The 18,566-nt window shown below is 36.0% G+C and overlaps 1 protein-coding gene across 1 annotated transcript; it reads right to left on the bottom strand.

Annotated features, from left to right (window-relative positions):
- Window positions 1-5,824: 5,824 nt before the first annotated feature.
- On the bottom strand, window positions 5,825-8,827 carry LOC131859028 (uncharacterized). Its single transcript, XM_059212539.1, has 5 exons — window positions 8,436-8,827; window positions 7,484-8,351; window positions 7,068-7,375; window positions 6,623-6,950; window positions 5,825-6,325 (listed from the first exon to the last, which is right to left on the bottom strand). Exons 1-5 carry the CDS (start codon window positions 8,825-8,827, stop codon window positions 5,825-5,827), a joined length of 2,397 nt encoding a protein of 798 aa, XP_059068522.1.
- Window positions 8,828-18,566: the final 9,739 nt, after the last annotated feature.

Here is an 18,566-nt window from a genome sequence, read left to right as displayed (position 1 = left end):
AAGAGCTTTTGTTAACAAACTCACACTATCATTGGAGAGTGGACACTAATTAATTAGTATATATATCTTAAATATTATCAATTTAGAGTCATTTTATCTAATGCATAGAGAGAAAAAAAAAAGTTGCTATTTATTTATGAAATATTATGTTTATTATTGAATATTAATATTTTGACATGCAAACTTCTATTAAATTTGAAATAACAAATAAGAGCTTTTGTTAACAAACTCACACTATCATTGGAGAGTGGACACTAATTAATTAGTATATATATCTTAAATATAAATGTGTTGAAGAGTTGTTGTTTGAGCTCGCTCAATGGTCCCCTAGGGATTGGTCTCGCCTCAACTTACCCCTCCATGACCCCAACTTGGCAATAAAAAATAAGTCCAAGGCAAGGTTTGGTTGGAATTTCAAGGTTGAGATGTGGAGATACCCTCACATTGCTTTTAAAAAAAATGCTATTGTTCTATAATTTTAAAAGTATTTTGTTAACTAACACTACCTTGCAATAAAGAAGACGAACTAATATGGTGCGCTGCAAGTCAAGTAATTACTCAGTTAAACTAGGATACAAGGTAGCTCAAAATGATAATTCGAATAAAGAATGGCCAACTAAGAAATGTTGGGGAACTTATATGTTACCTAGAACAGGAGATTTCACTTGGACAACACTACAAAAGAAAATTTAACAGGTGACAGACTTCAGAAAGTAGATATCTTAGTAGATATCTTAGGACCACATAGATGCTCGCTATGCAAAGAGCAAGAAGAGTCAATAGACTACCTACTAGTGACATGCAAAATAACAAACCAATGTTGGTCTCATTTATGCAACAAATTGTCTTCAGACGTTTAGTGTTGTGGTATAAACACTCCATTGGTGAGGCAGCCCTCAAGGTTCAGACCCTTGCTAGGCCATTGAGCTTGTGGGCTTTCTACCTTTGTTGGGTTGTTGACCTCGTAGGTTTGAACAAGTGAAGTGGGGGGAATATGAACCCCCAAAAAATGGATTTATGCAACAAATTAGGTTGGAATGGTCCATTAGAAAATAACCTCATGGGAATTGTCATAGAATGATCCAACTTATATAGAAGAAGTCTTTGGAAAGGCTTATGGCAAGAACCAAGGGCACAAATAATTTGAAATTTATGAAAAGAATGCAACAACGGGATCCTCAAATAGAAAGAAACCCCATCAATAAACTCATACACAAAATTGAAATTGTGATCAACAAGCATTAAAACACCGAAGTAGCAAAAAAGTAATTCAAACAATACTCTTGATAGGATGACAAAATTATCATAACTGACCAAAACTGATAATACCTAAAGGAAACTTCGTTAAAGATAAATTGAAAAGAAGGGAACCAAATTGGAACCTCTCAACCAGTAAAAAAATCAAATAATTAAATTTTGGCAGAGCCTAAAGAGAAACCCAAGAATGTGGGATTCATAATAAGAAATGAGAATGGAAATCTTGAATGGGGCAGATCAATAAAATTACCAGAAGGCATGAACAATGAACAATGAAGCCAAACATGTAGCTTTAAAATTTTGAAACCAAACTTGTGTGAAAAAATTAATAAAAAACTTAGATATAGAAGGAGATTCAACAATAGTGATAAATGCAATCTCCAAACAATATTCGCCTAGCTGGAAAGCCACCAAATGGATCGAAAGGATAACAATAATTATAAAACACATACCGGACTATACACTGTCACACACTTACCGTGAAATGAAGTGAGCTGCAGATTTCATGGCAAACAGAGGCATTGACCAAGACCATCAATCAATCATTTCCAACAATCCAAAAGACTAGCCCGATTTAGACAATATAATCAGCAAAGATTCCATAAGGACGGACTCACTAATCAAAAACTCACATATGCACAAAGATATTCCAAACACATGACTCAAAACTAAACTCGGTGTCAAAAAGACTCTGATAAAATCTTAAAAACTTTAAAAACTTAAAATAAACCATCCTTTAACAATGGCAAGATCTCTAGGTATAGTTTGGAGTAACTCGTCTCTATTATATACATCATAATATTTCTGTAGACACCTAAAAATGGTCAACGCTTGCAGGGTCATACTTTAACACTTGCGCATTGCCTCATTTTAGGTTTTTGCATCGCATTAACATTTCTCCTATGTCACGCACTTGCTTTTTATCATTTGCAAGCATCGAGTCATTCTTCTATCATCTCGCCTTCGAATTTGGTCTTGTCGACAACAACCTTCAGTCATGATTTTGGTCGATCTTTGTCCTTGTCAATCTTGTCATATTGCGATCGATTCGTCATCGATCCTTGTCCTTTCCAATCATGTCAATTTGGTCAATTTGTCATTAATTTTTGTCAACCAATCTCAATCAAATCATTTTGTCGCACTGGTCATTTATCAATTCAAAATCATGACATTAATTATCTTCAATCAAGACCTAATTGTCATTTTCGCATTTCTAATTCGTCTTCTAGGGTTTTATGATTTAATTTGCCATTTCTTCCTCTAGGATTACTAAATTACTTATTTATCCTAAGTCTTCTCATTACAATTAAATCTTCATTTAATTGGCTAATTATTCCTCTTTGTGAATTGATTAATAAATGAAAAATTATTAATTAATTCACTAATTCCTAATTTCTAATTTCTTAATTCCTCTTTTTCTAAATTTTCTAATTTCTTAATTCTTAATTTCAATTTCCTCCTATTTCTCTCCTAAATTTATGGAAATGACATAGAAATTTGTCATAGAATTTGTCATAAATTGTCATAAATTCTTGACATAGAAATTTGTCATAGAATTTGTCATAAATTGTCATAAATTCTTGACATAGAAATTTGTCATGAATTGTCATAAGCCTTGCATAGCAATTTGTCATAGATATGTCATAATTTTGCTATTCTTGATTTGAATTTCCATTTGAATTGTATCATGCTAATCTTGTCATTTATCCAATTCTTCTATAAATTGGATGATTTTCAATCAAAGCTAATCTGAATCCTTAATCAAACTACCGAACTTACGCTTCTAGTACTCTTGAGCTTTTCATCAATCTTGCTTTCAATTGTATGTGCACTTGTAGGTGAGATCCACAAATCCATTGAAGAGGAAAGAACAACAATGGAGCCGCATGGAAGGAGCATTCAATTCTGCATTTGGTTTGCATAATCTTTCATTTTGAATGCTTTGTTTTCATATCTCTATTGAGTGTGCTTAGGATTAGGTTCATTTGCAATGAGTGCTCTCATGATTGAGTTATCATGTCTTGTGTTTTGATTGATCTACTTATCTTGTGATGATTCCTAATTTCTACGCTACAATTTCAATAACAAATATAACACAATGGCAAGATCTCTGGGTATAGTTTTGTAGGTGTGTAGACGAAGACGAAGAGCAAAGGATTGATCTGATTAGGATCTATGACTATTGCATAAGAATGCTTATAACAATTACATAAGTTAATTCAAAGCATACATAAGCGAATTAACATGATTAAAATTCTTAAATAAACAAAGCATATTAAAGATGATGATAGAAAGAAAAGAGAGCAAAATAGATAGAAGAGCAAACACAATTGATAATGGAGTTCGTCCAGACGGACTACGTCTCCGGGTCCTACTCCAATAGGGGGACCGATCCGATTACTCCAAGAAATCAATTACAAATGTTTGCAAAAACTATTCCCTTCAAATCAATTACAAATGTTTGCAAAAACTATTCCCTTCAAGCACATCAGTATTTAACCTTCAACATGCAGGAATAACAACAAACTATTCAACATAGCATCTCCTTCCCATCGCCTGGATACCTCAAAAAGGCCTACTACCCCCTTTTATACATAAAATAAGTCTAAAATAGACTAAAACCACCAACTCCCATAAATAACCCTTTACAACAAATTATTTCCCATGTATATCCCCTTTACATTCTTATAAATTTGGCACCATTAGTAATTAGGGGGTTTATTTAGCCAATATCCCCTTTAAAATAGGGATTGGCGGGCTTCACATTGTTTAAATTTAATATGGGCCGCTAATGACTCAAGTGCTATATATAGCACAACGGTTTCCATCCATTTTGGGAGACCGGTAGTCAAGGGTTCCACCCCCGTCGGCCTCCATTCTCTCTTTAGGCAGTTGGTTATACAATAAAACCAACTTCTCTCTAAAAAATAGTAAATATGAATGAATGGTCTAGCAGTGAAAGCGGCGGGTTTGTTGAGGGAGGTTATGAGTTCGAATCTCATAACATATATTTGGCTAAACCATTTTCCTTCTGAGGTGTCACGTGTTTATTTCTGGAGTATTGGAGATAATTTATTTTATCCTCCAGATCAAGCCTCCCCACTGAAGAGCTTTCGGACCTCTGAAAGTTTGACTACTCAGAAAGTAGGTGAGGGTAAAGTTCCCTCACTTTACCAATCTCCATCCATCTTGCTTTACTATGGTGCATCCCTTTCCGTCCCACTTTAAGGTATTCAACACCACCTCTTTTTGAAGATCTGATGTTTCTGTCCAGGATGACATCCTCTTGCAACACATTCAGATGCTCAGGTGCTAGGTCATCGACAGAAGGAATCTGAACATTAGCCTCTTCATCCAATATCATTGGAGGCTCGTACAACTTCAGATTTTCTACATTTACAACTGAGTAAATTTGCATATATGGAGGAAGATTAAGGCGAAAGGCATTGGTACCGATCTTTTCCAAGATCTCAAAAGGACCATATCTGATAGGCTTAAGCTTCTTACCTTCACCTTGCATCCTTTCCTTGCTAATATTTAACCAAACATGGTCACCAACCTGAAAATAATGATCTATGCGATGTTTGTCATGTCGAGCCTTGTATTTGGCTTGGATCTTCTCCAACTGAGCTTCTACTACCTGATGAATTGCTTGGACTTTTTGAATGAACTTCAAATCTTTCTCTGCATCATGATGTCCATCTTCAACATCATCTTTTCCAAAGGAAAAGTCCATTGGTGTTCTTGGCAAGTAACTGAAGCAAGTCTCAAAAGGAGACCTCTTTGTAGAAGAATGTGTTGCATGGTTGTAAGCATGTTGCACATAATAAAGATTCTCATCCTACAACTTAGGATGCTTGCTACAGTAACCTCTAAGTAGATGAACAACTATCCTGTTGACTACCTCTGTATGTCTGTCAGTCTGCAGATGGAAGGTTGTACTCTTCTTCAGCTTGGTGTCCATGAGTCCCCTCAAAGATGTCCAAAATTCCCCTAAGAACCGAGAATCTTGATCTGATACAATAGAAGTAGGTAAGTCAAAATGAACCCATACAAATTGGAAGTACATATGAGCTGTTAGTTCAACGATGACCTGTTTCTTACAAGGCATTAGAATACACATTTTGCTGAATCGATCAACAACAACATACAAATAATCATGTCCCTTCCTAGACATAGGTAAACCTCCCAAAAAGTCCATAGACACACTTTCCCATGGACGGGATGGTACAGGTAATGGTGTATACAAACCCAATTTCCTATTACTTGATTTACTGGTTGCACACATTACACATCCCTTTATATACTTTGTAACAGTTTCTTGCATACGAGGCCAATAACAATACTTCTACAATTGAACCAATGTTTTACTTACCCCGAAATGTCCTGCAATCAAAGAGTTATGTGCTTCTCAAATCACTTGTGCCTGTTCATCTTTAGGAACACATAATTTACCCAAGTGGTACAACAAGTTATCCTGCACATAGTAATATTTTTCCTCTACATGTTTACCCTGGATTAAAACTGCATATATATCCTTAAAGTTCTCATCATTAGCATATTGTTCCTAAAAACTTTCACGAACCATGGAACTATTTTTAAGGATTATCAAAGCATTCTTAACTGGAGGCCTAGAGAGCATATCTGCTACTTTGTTATGGGCACCTTTTTTATACTTAATCACCAAATGAAACTGTTGAAGAAAACCCATCCACCTAAAAAGCCTACTTTGTTGCAGTTTAGACTGTGAGTGCAAATACTGAAGTGGCTGATGATCAGTGTGGATTATAGTTTCTTTGCCCATTAAGTAGTGTTTCCATTTCTTAGCACTCTGAACTAAAGCATAAAGTTCCTTATCATAAGTGGGATAGTTACTTATTGCGCCTAAAAATGTTTCAGAGTGGTAGCAGACTGGTTTACCTCCTTGCATGAGTACAGCTCCCATGGCAAACCCACTCGCATCCGTCTCGATCTGAAATGGTTGATGTAAATCTGGTAAAGTCAGAACTGGTGCAGTGCTCAACTTTTCCTTCAAAGTGTTGAAAGCCTTTTGCTGTGGACCTCCCCACTAAAAAGTTGCCTTCATACTGGTCAATGCATGCAATGGTGATGTGATAAAAGAGAAGTTTGCAATGAACTTCCTCCAGTACTGAACTGCACCTAAAAAACTCTTGACTTCTATGATTGTACTTGGCCTAGGCCATTTCACAATACATTCGACCTTCACAGGGTCTACTTTCAATTGACCATTCCCTACGACATACCCTAGGTACACTAAGGATGTCTTAGCGAACTCGCATTTAGACATCTTTACAAAAAGTTTTTCTTTCCTTAGTACATCCAAGACTTTTTTAACATGAATTACATGATCTTCCCAAGACTTGTTGAATACAAGAATATCATCTAGGTAGACTATGACAAAATCATCAATAAAAGGACGAAAGACATCATTCATGACTCTCATGAATGTAGTTGGTGCATTACAAAGCCCGAAGGGCATAACCAACCACTTGTAAAGTCCTTGTTTTGTCTTAAAAGCAGTTTTCCAAATATCATTTCCTGCAATTTGTAGTTGATGATATCCACTACGCAAGTCTAACTTAGTGAAATAAATTGCATGTTTCAACTGATCAAGTAAATCATCAATTCTAGGAAGAGGGTACCTATTCTTTACCATTATCTTGTTCAGAGCCCTGTAGTCAATGCACATTCTCCAAGTCCCATCTTTCTTTGGAACCAACACAATAGGAGAACTGCAAGGAGATGTACTAGGATGAATAAGTCCTCTCTCAACCAACTCTTGAACCTACTTTTTGATCTCTTCATTTTGCAAGACTGATAACTGGTACATGCCAATGTTTGGAAGTGGCACATCCTGCTGCAACTGGATCTCATGTTGTATCTTTCTCTTAGGAGGCAATCCTTTTGGTTCCCGAAACAAGTCATCGTAAGTGGAAACAACTTTGACCATTTCAGCCTTATGTTTAGGATCACATCCTTTAAATGCCTCAAATGTTTCTTCCTCTTTGGCTTTTACAAGCATTAATACAAAGTTCTTACAAGAGTTGACTAACCTTTTCATTTGACCAGCATTAACTAGTGCAAGATTACTCTTTACCTTATGTGCTCATACAATGTATTCAACCTTATCTTTAAAAAGATGGTATTTGTTCTCCCCTCTATAGAAGATAGCCTGTCGATCATACAAATAGGGACTCCCAAGTACAAGACCACAAATATCTAAAGAGACTACATCAGCTTCTACCTCATCTACAAAGTTTGCAGTGATAGCAAATCTTATCTTACATTGTTTAGTTACTTGCAATTGTGCATCATTGCAAACCCATCCCAGAGGATATGGTTTTGGATGAGGTATTGTAGTCAAGTTAAGCTTTTTAACAATTTCTTCAGATATCAAGTTAACTTGAGAACCCGTATCAAATAATGTATCAACTTTAGTATGTTTGATAACAACCCGAATATGAAATAATTCATTCCTTTGCTTATCATTCTTAGGAGTAGAATCTTTACTTGTACTTGCACTTATATTAGAAGAACTTGTAGCTGATGAGAGAGATCTACCTTTTTCTTTACCTTGGATTCCAACAGCAATGATCTTTGTCTCATCGCCAAAGTTAGATCCAAGATCTTGTTGAACTATAGCAGTAGTCTTTTGCTTGTCTTTGTTTCCACCATATCTCTTTGGCCTTTTTTCAGGGTGCAACTTCCGGCACCTAGAATCATCATGCCCTTCTTTCTTGCAATGTGAGCATGTGGGTTTTTCACCCTCTTTCTTCACTGTAGCTATCTTTTTCCCCTTCCCTTTGTTTTGGGATTTGTTCTCAGACTTAGATAGCTTCTTATCAAACTTATCAATAAAAGAACACTTACCTCTTAACTCTAGGTGTGTGGCTTGAACACAGACTTTATCTAAGTTACTAGGATTCAAGACCAAAATTGAATGTCTCAGATAAGAGTGAAGACCAACTATGTACTTAAGCAACGTGTTATGGGTATACAATGGAACATTTAATGCAATAGCCTTCTTTTTTAATTCATGGGTGTAATCTTGGACAGACTGACCTTTCCCTTGCCTAAAAAGTTGCTAGCTCATCATTAGTTGTTGCATATGGCCTAGGGGATAGAATTGCTTCTTGAAAGCATTAACAAAGTCTGACCAAGTTAAATTGATTTTACCATGTTGTGAAGACCCATCCCGAATTCTACTCTCCCACCAGGTTAGAGCTGTACCTCCTAACCGAAGAGTAGCTAACTGGATCCTATCGGCATCATCTAAGAGGTTTTGGACTCTACAATAGACTTCAACCTGTTGAATCCAATCATCTAATTTTTCAACATTTAATTCCCCACAATACTTTGGTAGATCAAATTTTACATCCAATTTAATCTTAGGCTTATGTGAACTCTTGAAGAGAGAAGAAAACTCAGAATGAGTAGAAGAGGGAGAAGACGGGGAAGAAGGAGAAGAAGGAGATGGGGGTGTTTTTGGAGGCTCACGGTCACCTCCTGGTCTTTTTCCTTTGTTCTCAAGAGCTGCACGTCTTCGCATCTTGTCCTCTCTCTCATGTACTAAAACTTGTACAATGGTTTCCAAATTTTGAAGAGTCTTCTAAATACTCTTGTCTTCAGAACCTTCTCCACCACCTTTTCCTTGCATCTGTGATGGTGGATTAGTTCTTCATTTTTTGATCTCAAGATTATATTCTTCAAGCTTGCCTTTGCCTCGTTGAATCCTGGATCTTGTTAACATTCAATTCTGCAATACTAGACAAACAAAGCTCTAATACCAAACTTGATCTGATTAGGATCTATGACTATTGCATAAGAATGCTTATAGCAATTACATAAGTTAATTCAAAGCATACATAAGCGAATTAACATGATTAAAATTCTTAAATGAACAAAGCATATTAAAGATGATGATAGAAAGAAAAGAGAGCAAAATAGATAGAAGAGCAAACACAATTGATGATGGAGTTCGTCCAGATGGACTACGTCTCCGGGTCCTGCTCCAATAGGGGGACCGATCCGATTACTCCAAGAAATCAATTACAAATGTTTGCAAAAACTATTCCTTTCAAATCAATTACAAATGTTTGCAAAAACTATTCCCTTCAAGCACATCAGTATTTAACCTTCAACATGCAGGAATAACAACAAACTCTTCAACATAGCATCTCCTTCCCATCACCTGGATACCTCAAAAAGGCCTACTACCCCCTTTTATACATAAAATAAGTCTAAAATAGACTAAAACCACCAACTCCCATAAATAACCCTTTACAACAAATTATTTCCCGTGTATATCCCCTTTACATTCTTATAAATTTGGCACCATTAGTAATTAGGGGGTTTATTTAGCCAATATCCCCTTTGAAATAGGGATTGGCGAGCTTCACATTGTTTAAATTTCATATGGGCCGCTAATGATTCAAGTGTTATTTATAGCACAATGGTTTCCATCCATTTTGGGAGTCCGGTAGTCAAGGGTTCCACCCCCGTCGGCCTCCATTCTCTCTTTGGGTAGTTGGTTATACAATAAAACCAACTTCTCTCTAAAAAATAGTAAATGTGAATGAATGGTCTAGTGGTGAAAGCGGTGGGTTTGTTGAGGGAGGTTATGAGTTCAAATCTCATAACATATATTTTGCTAAACCATTTTCCTTCTAAGGTGTCACGTGTTTATTTCTGGAGTATTGGAGATAATTTATTTTATCCCCCGGATCAAGGATGGCCCTGCTCTTCAAATGTGCAAGCAATCCGCCAGCAAGAGCAGCAGTGATCCCTATCAAGATTGTTAATGAACATGATTTCATCTCCATTACCTCTATTTTTGTGCATGTTTAATCTTTCCATAAGTCCCTTTAAGGCAAAATAAAGTACATTAAAGTCATCATTGATCCCTCTTGTTTTGATCTTTGTATGTCAAAGTGTTCTCCTTGAACTTCCAGCTTGAACTTGTGTGTTGTTCATTGGTTCATTGGTTCATTGGTTCATTAGTTCAAGGTTCATCCTGTGTACGTATGTGTCGAATCATTGTTAAAGCAAAATTTGAAGTGTGCAGGAGAATTTTCAATGATGAATGAACTTGAATCATGGAACCCTTCATCAAGGTTTGGAGGTTCGTAAGTTCAAAGTTCATGGAGCAAATAAATGAATGACGGGTGATAGTGAATGAAAAGAAAGGATGAGGATAAAAGGGAATATTTTCAAAATCCTGGGAACTTTAAATTTTACAAATAAAAAAGTTTCCATAAACTGGAAGTAATCAATATATGATAGGCGCCTTGAGCGAGGTGATTTGTAATCAATGCAAGTGTCGGAATTATGTCATTTCAGCACAAACTCAGCACAAGTGGATTTGATGTTTGAAGTATGTTGCTCATAAAGCCGGATTTCAGCCTTTTATAGACTTCAAATGATTTGTTTCTTCATTGAGAAGCTAAAATTAGAAAGATAAGAGTTTGGCACTGAAGGTAATAAGCTCTATTCTTCAAGCTTAGCAGGAATTCGATTGTATGAAATGTGAGTTCCCAAATTTCAATTCGCCTCTGTAATTTCTTTGTCTCAGAAGAAAATTGGTTGAATTTCCTACTTTTGGTTTAGTAGGGTATATCTCTTTAGTTTTTGTTTGGGGATACTTCATTAGCTAAGGCAAACCTAAGAGATTTCTTAGAGAGAGCTAAAAACCCAAAAGACTCCCCAATGATGGAGAAAATTGTAAACAATGGACTTATAGAAGTTGTCGCTTTTCCTATGGTTGTGCAATGTCTTAAATTAGTGTTGGAATTCATGAATAGATATGACCTAGAATATAGATGCATTAGGTCTATAGATGGAGGCGCATTATTGAATATCAATAGGGAAACCATAATGGCTGTAATGAAAATTCCCCCAAAAGAACCCTATGAAGACTACACAATAACCTCATCCTACGGCTTTTTCTCTGAGAAAAAGGCCACATACAGAAGCGTCATTGCTAGGAATTGGTTGTCGAAATTTCAAAAGGGAGGTTCAAGGCTGCATAAGCCATTAACAAGAGAACACCTAATTAGACAAGTCAGTGATATTGTAAATCTCTTGCACAGGGCAAAGGGTAGTCAACAAGCATTTTTCTGGGAGGATTGGATGTATTTCTTCTTTCAGGTGCTTTTAAATGGAGAACATTATTTGGATTGGGTAGAACTTATTGCAGAAAGAATTAATGAAGGTTTGAGCAATTTCTTTGGAAACTAAAGTTTTTATATGTCTTCATATTTGTTTTACTATTTGGCTTGTATAAGACCCTAGCCGGGACTACATCATGAACCATTAGTAGAAGGGATGAATATTTATGACTATCATCCTCACTTACAGTTGCAAAGATGTCATGAAAATTTTAAGAGGGTGAATGATGTGTTTATAGGTAGACTGGTTCATGATGTATAGGGAAATATAAACAAAAGGCTAACAGACGAAGCCATGCAGCTGATAAGTACCTACGGCAATTATTCTATTCAGTTTCCTCGGTTTACATATATAAGAGTGGGACGATTTGAAGGCGAACCTTTTAGACTATCATGATATGAATTGGACCACTTTGTGTTAATAGAGGTTTGCAGGTAGTTGGCTCACATTGATAAAAAGACAATAGCGAAGAAAAACTCAAGAGTTTCTTTCCCTATTGAGTTAGGGTATTATATTTGCAAAACAACATTTGATGCATTGAACCTGGAAGCGGATTTCAAAAAACTTAACTTGCAGTATTATATAGCCCGCACAAACTTTGATAGTAAAGGGTATGCAACGACACGTTTGAGTCTTAGACTTGATTTCTCTCATATTCCCCAGTTAGAAGATTTCTGGGAAGACTGCTATGATGAATTTGAAGTTAGAAAGAGAATGTGGTCCTGATTCACGGTGAGTTAGATTGTCTCTATGCAGTTGGAAATGAATGTTTATGGGATTACAGAAGAAGGAGAAAATGATGTAATGGATCCACTGTATGTAGAGAAGGTTCAAGGCCACCCTATTTTGGAGATAGATTGGGAAAAAGATGAAGAAGATCAACTCTGGCACAAAACATTTCCTATAATCCGAAGGATTGAAAGATGGTTGATAGAGCAAAGGACTGGAAAAATGATTGTCAATGAACCTTCTTCACAGGCCCCAAGTATTTCATCTAATAAACATGTTCAATCTTGTGATGTAGGTGCTATTAGAGTTAAATTTGAAGGAGTAAATACTAGGAAATCAAAGAAATCCCTCATAAGCCAACTACCTGCTCGTACCACTCGGTCCATGACCAGAAGTAAAAGCAGAGGAGGTTAGGATAATACTGCGATGGTTGATTTAGAAACATCTCAAGAGGGTGAAGGCACAATGGCAAGGTTGAATCAGGAACCAACAGCTTTGGAGATTATTGATGCAGAAAAATCATCTGAGGAGGTTCAAGACCCTACAAATTCAATGGTGGTAATGAATGTGGTAAAAGATCAGGTCCCAACGGACAAAAGTACAGCAATTTATACTCCACAATGGCTAGAAACTTCTTTCAGCAACAAAAAGAGAAATGTGATCTCGGCTTCAATACCAATTGAAGATATGGTGAGCAAGTGCCTCGGCATAAACCCCAAGTCTAAGAAGTAGAAAACTGTTTCAAGAATGGATTTTGATCCAGATACAAGGAATTGGACAGCAGAGGTAGCTCGCCTCATGAATAATGAAGAAGTGGAGAACCCCACAACCAAAGACTTCACTATTGAGAAAATCAATCTCGGAAATGCTTCAAGGGCCACAGATGTGCATCACTTAGAAGCTTCCACCAAAAAGATCATTACTAGAACCTGGAAAGAAGAAAATGATAAGCAGAAATTGAAGCAGACAAAAAAGTTGATGGCCAAATACATTAATGCTATCCATAATCCCAGTCCTCAATCAATTTCCTAGTTGCCTACATCTTTCGATCCTAAATCCCCAATCAACTAGAAAATGTTGAGCCAGATTTAGAGGAGAAAAATGATAACTGAAGTATTTCTGGAATGGTTGTATGGAATAATTCAAGTAGCTACAGGCTATATCAAGGATTTGAGTAAGGTATATAATGATGCTATGATGGTGATTCGAGAGTTAGAGATAGAGATTTCCTCTTGGAAGAAAGAAGAAGCAAAATGGTCAGCAGTGATTGCTCAAATGAGTGAGGTTCAAAACTACAGCGTAATGAGGTTTCTGGCAGAGAAGACAGTACCTGGGTTGGACGAAAATGTATTGTATGTGTGCAGAAAGAATATTGAATGGTAGAACTCAATCATGAAACAGGGGTATGAAGAATTCACCAAATTGTTGAAAGACTTAACAGAGCTTACCTTGTCAATGAGAAAAGATCTAAGGTGCATTGACGTCAAATTTTTCAAAAGATGATGGAAAAACCATGCAGACTACATATTACATAATTCAATTCTTCAGGAAAAATATTGATTACGTAAAATATGTAAAGACATTGATAACTGAATATTTTTCCAGAACTGCGAAAAATAGAGTCTCTGTTAGCTCTCTACATCAATGGCCTGGACAATCACGCAAATAAGGTGGCGCATGTTAGGTGGGACAAATAATTTTGGAAGCAACTAATTACCCACATTGGGCTACTGAACTTTGCAATTATTCAGAACTTCTATGCGGCTCACCTGGAATGAAAACGTGTTGTTGTTGCAACACAAAATCAGCTCGGGAGCTCCACGTCATCATAACACCTTTCATCGTGCCAGCAAATTTCAATTTCCTGATTCAACATCTGTAGTCATGTCTTGAAATAGTTTTAGTTATGAACAAACTAAATTTTACTTTAGAATAGAGTTAACTCTGGTTTAAAAAAGACAGTTAGCCTTTATTGGCTATATATATGTTTTTGAAAGACTTTGAGAAGGTTCGAGAATTTTTGAGGGGCTCATAGACCTTATTATATTTTTTTTGATATGTGATGTTTTGAATAAGACATTTTATCTGTGAATGAAATGAATGAATGGTTATCATAGGCTTAAATCTGTGTGTTTAAGTTGTTGTCAATAAATTTATGTGTGAATTTATATTTCAATGTGATAATTGTTTTGCTTCTAAAGTTCATCATATATGTGAATGAAGTTTGTTGGTTTATGAGTTCATTCTAATTAATCTTGCTAGGAGAAAGAAAAGTCTATGTGCTTTGTGTATGTGAAATCAATTACTTTTAAGAAAAATCACATTCATGACATGTGTATGTGTGGATGGCAATCGCCTTTAGTACTTTCTAGTAAAAAGTATATCTATGAGTTTCTTTTTTGTTAAGTTTATTCATTGAATATCATATAGGGAGTTGAACCTTAATTTAGAGGGAAATGTTTATAGTTTACCCAACTAATTGGTTAATGATTTGATCCTAAGAAAGGATTACAGAGTCATACATATAAATTATCATTGAGGACAAATCTGTTAACCAACAGATTTTTGGTGACTCTGCTGGGGAAATGAATTGAGTCAAGATCAGTCGCTCGTAGATGGGAACAATGAGTTACCCCATTAAGTTATATTTCTTATTGTGCAATATGTTCTATTAAGGAAAATAGGGAGATATAGTTGTCTTTTACTGCAGCAGACTGGAATTCAGAAGGTACACAAGATCTTTGAGGAGAGAAGGGGTTATAGATCTCGTTTTTCAAGAATTACAAAATTAAAATTTTGCATTCAACCCTACTCGTGCTCAGCGAGAAATAATTAGACCTCCATCCCCTCCTAAAACCCCTACATCTCCTACTTGCCAATCTTTAATCTTGCATGGTACTGTCTTGCCCATTGTTATCAATCTTACACCTTTTACTCTTCCAATGGCTCAACCTTGGTGTGTAGTTGTAGGACCCCTAAATTTTGGGGCTAACTTGAATGCCTTACCCAAAGGAGCAAAAGACAATTTGTCGAAGTTCAATGGAGATGGTAAAACATCAATAAATGAATGTTTAAATGCTTTTAATGTAGCATGTGGAGTATTAGGTGTTCAACATGAAGATGTGGTTGTGAGACTTTTTGTACAAACCTTAACTGATGATGTGGCATAATGGTTCTATCATTTACCCAATGGTTCAATCATTAATTGGGATAATATGATATCAATATTTGAAGCCAGGTTCAAAAGTGATGAAGACGAGCATTCTCTTCTTGCTCAAGTGACTCAATTAAAAAAAGAAATAAATGAACCCATGAGGGAGTTTGTGGCCAAATACAACAAAATAATTAATAAGATCCCAGCAAACAAAAGGCCCTCTAATGATAATCATAAATGTGTTTTTCTTAACTCAATGCCTCCTTATATAGGCTTTCATCTCAGGAGACAGAGGGTAGCAGATTTGGTAGCGGCCCAAACAATAGCTATTGAATTAGAGGATGATTTAATCACAACTAGCAAATGGAAGAAAGAAGTTCAAATACCAAATTCTCAACCCTCTACTTCCTCTAATTCGATGTTACAAAGATTGGTCAATGATGTTATCACATTAAAAAGACAATTGCCAAAGGCTAATGCCTCTTTTCAGCAGCCTTATCAATATATTCCTAGAAGAAATTTTAATCAGCCATTGAACACTGCTAATAAAGCATTACAACTCCCACCTACACAGCAAAGGCTTGCAATTGAACATCCTCCCAGAAAAGGCAACATGTGTGTCTTTCATTTGACTAATGATCATGATGGAGGCTCTTGTCTAGAAATGATGTGCTATATGCAGATGGCTAACACAAGAGAAATGGTGGAAGAGATTGTAGAATATGGAAGGAATCCTGAGCAACCTGAAGACTCTAGAATCCACTTCTTCGAGTATGAATCAGATTCAGAAAGAGGAGGTGATATATTGGTTGCCTTGGAAGATCCTTCATGTGTTGTATTGACTAGAAATCAACGCAATATGAGATCCACAAGCGATGCAGCTTCCTCGAAACTATCAATAAAAGGTAAGGAACTTCAAGCCCGAACCCCTGTTGGTAGTTCAAAGGTTTCAAAGGTGCAAGTTTTAAAGAGGCCCAATCCTGATGTCTCATTCGATATTGTTGAATTTTGTAAGTCATCAAGAATCCAAATATCCCTTGCTGAAAATCCTAGGTTGAACCCTAAAGAGCTAGATAAACTAATTAAATATGTTAAAGGAGTTGATCCTTAGGTTGACTCTAGTAGTCAACAATCCCTTACTGTTGAATCTTTTAATGTTGAGCTTCCCGCTTCAATGTTTGAGTCAACAGTGTCTGCACTCGAATTAACTGCTAATGAGTCTAATGACTCTCCTCATTCTATGTGTCTTTCTTTATTAATGGTCACAAGCTCAATAATTGAATTATAGACTCTGGTGCATCTGATAATATCATGCCTACTGTCATAGCTAAAGCTTTGGGCATATCCCTCACTAAGACATTTGGTAGATGCTACTCTATGGACTCAAGACAAATCCCTTTGCTTGGTCAAATTAAAGATGCACAAGTTTCCCTCACAGCTCATCCTAGTAAAAGGGTGAAACTAACTATTCTTGTAGCTGATATACTCGCTAGTTATGGCATGTTGTTAAGTAGAACCTTTTGCAAAGTTTTGGTGGAGAGATTAAAATGGACTAGTCACAAGCAATTATTCCAGTGGGAAAACAAAAGGTGGAACTACTACCTGAGACAAAGGCCAAGTTTACTGTGCTCCCCTCTATGGATCCTAAGTCTCAAATACTGTATCAGGAGTGTGATTTTGGTAATTACATGATCTTTTCTAGAAATGAAGAAGAAAAACTAGTACTGGAACCTAATTGCTCTGAAAGTCTCTGGGTCCTGGAATTTGATGGCAGTTGTTCATCAGTAGGTTTAGGAGCAAGAGTAGTTCTAATTTCTCCTAAAAATGAAAAGTTTCCTTTTTCTTTTAAATTGGAATTCAAGAATACTAATGATATAGCAAAATATGAAGCTTTGTTATTGGGGTTGGAGGAAGCTAAAAAGAAAGGGATAAAGATGCTTCAAGTTAAAGGGAATGTTGAGCTAATTGTTAAGAAAGAGGTATTTTTAATGTGAAAAATGAAATACTAAAGCATTATATAAATAGGGTCTGGGATTAGATAGAAAGTTTTGATGCATTTTTAATTGAGGCAATTCCTAGAGATCAGAATACTTGAGCTAATTCGCTAGTTGTATCAGCTTCCCTTTTGCTTCCTCATCTTGATTTTAAGGAGGAAACATATAGGATTGAGGTGGTTTATCATCCTAATGTGCCCAATAATTCTGATTTTTGGTAGGTATTTGAAAGTGACAAACAAATTGATAATTTTCTACAAAGTGTAGGAATGTTCATGACAACCTTCTTTGATGGTTATGGCTCTGAATGTAAGGAATTTTGTCTTGACCCATGGGATAATCCTGATAAAGACGTTATTTAATTAAAAGGGAACAAAATTACCAAGGGTCTAGTGTCCCTTGAACAATTGTTTGATCATCATGATAGGTATACTGGAAGTAAAAATATTCTAGATTCCAGTGAATCAAGGGATCATGAAAAGGTGAATATAGGGGATGAGGCTAACCCACAGTTTGTTAATCTAGGAAAGTGTTGCACACCTAAATAAAAGCATAGGTTTATTAATCTCTTGCTAGACTTTAAAGATGTCTTTGCTTGGTCCTATGATGACTTAAATAATTTTAGAGAAGGTCAATTTCAGTATCATATTCCTTTGAAACCAGGAGCAACACCTTTTAGGTAGAAGTTGAGAAACTATAATCCCAAGGTTGCAGATGTTATTTTTAAAGAAGTGCACAAGATGTTAAAGGCCAAAATCATATATCCAATCCATCATTCAACTTGGGTATCAAATATTGTTCCTGTGAGGAAAAGGAGTGGGGAAATTCGGATCTGTGTAGATTTTAGAAACCTGAATCGGTCAAGTCTGAAAGATAATTATCCTCGTCTTGTCATGGAACATATTTTGCAAACAGTTGTTGAATCTGAAATGATGTCTATGTTAGATGGGTTTTCTGATTATAATCAGATAAGAGAAGCCAAGGAGGATGAGCATAAAATTTCCTTTACAACCCAATTGGGAACCTTTGCATACAATTGTATGCCATTCAGCCTAATTAATGTTGGTGCAACATTCCAAAGAGAAATGAACTTGTCTTTTGGTCATTTAAAAGATAAGATAATCATTATCTATTTGGATGATTTGACTGTTTTCTCCAAAAGAAGAAAGCATCATATGAGGGATTTGAAAGTTGTTTTATAGAGATGTAGAGACCATGGGATATCTTTGAACCCCAAGAAATAT

This window comes from Cryptomeria japonica, chromosome 2 (genome assembly GCF_030272615.1).
Source record: "Cryptomeria japonica chromosome 2, Sugi_1.0, whole genome shotgun sequence".
In the NCBI taxonomy this organism is placed as follows: Eukaryota; Viridiplantae; Streptophyta; class Pinopsida; order Cupressales; family Cupressaceae; genus Cryptomeria; species Cryptomeria japonica.
This window is presented reverse-complemented; position numbering and strand designations above follow the sequence as displayed.

Bases quoted from the DNA above. Each gene is read 5' to 3' on its own strand.
- LOC131859028 (XM_059212539.1), bottom strand. From the start codon at position 8,827: ATGCGAAGACGTGCAGCTCTTGAGAACAAAGGAAAAAGACCAGGAGGT. The intron at 7,376-7,483 runs GTACTTGGGAGT...TGAGCACATAAG, and splicing joins CTTTAGATATTTGTGGTCTT to GTAAAGAGTAATCTTGCACT. The intron at 6,951-7,067 runs GTAGGTTCAAGA...CATTGACTACAG, and splicing joins CAAAATGAAGAGATCAAAAA to GGCTCTGAACAAGATAATGG.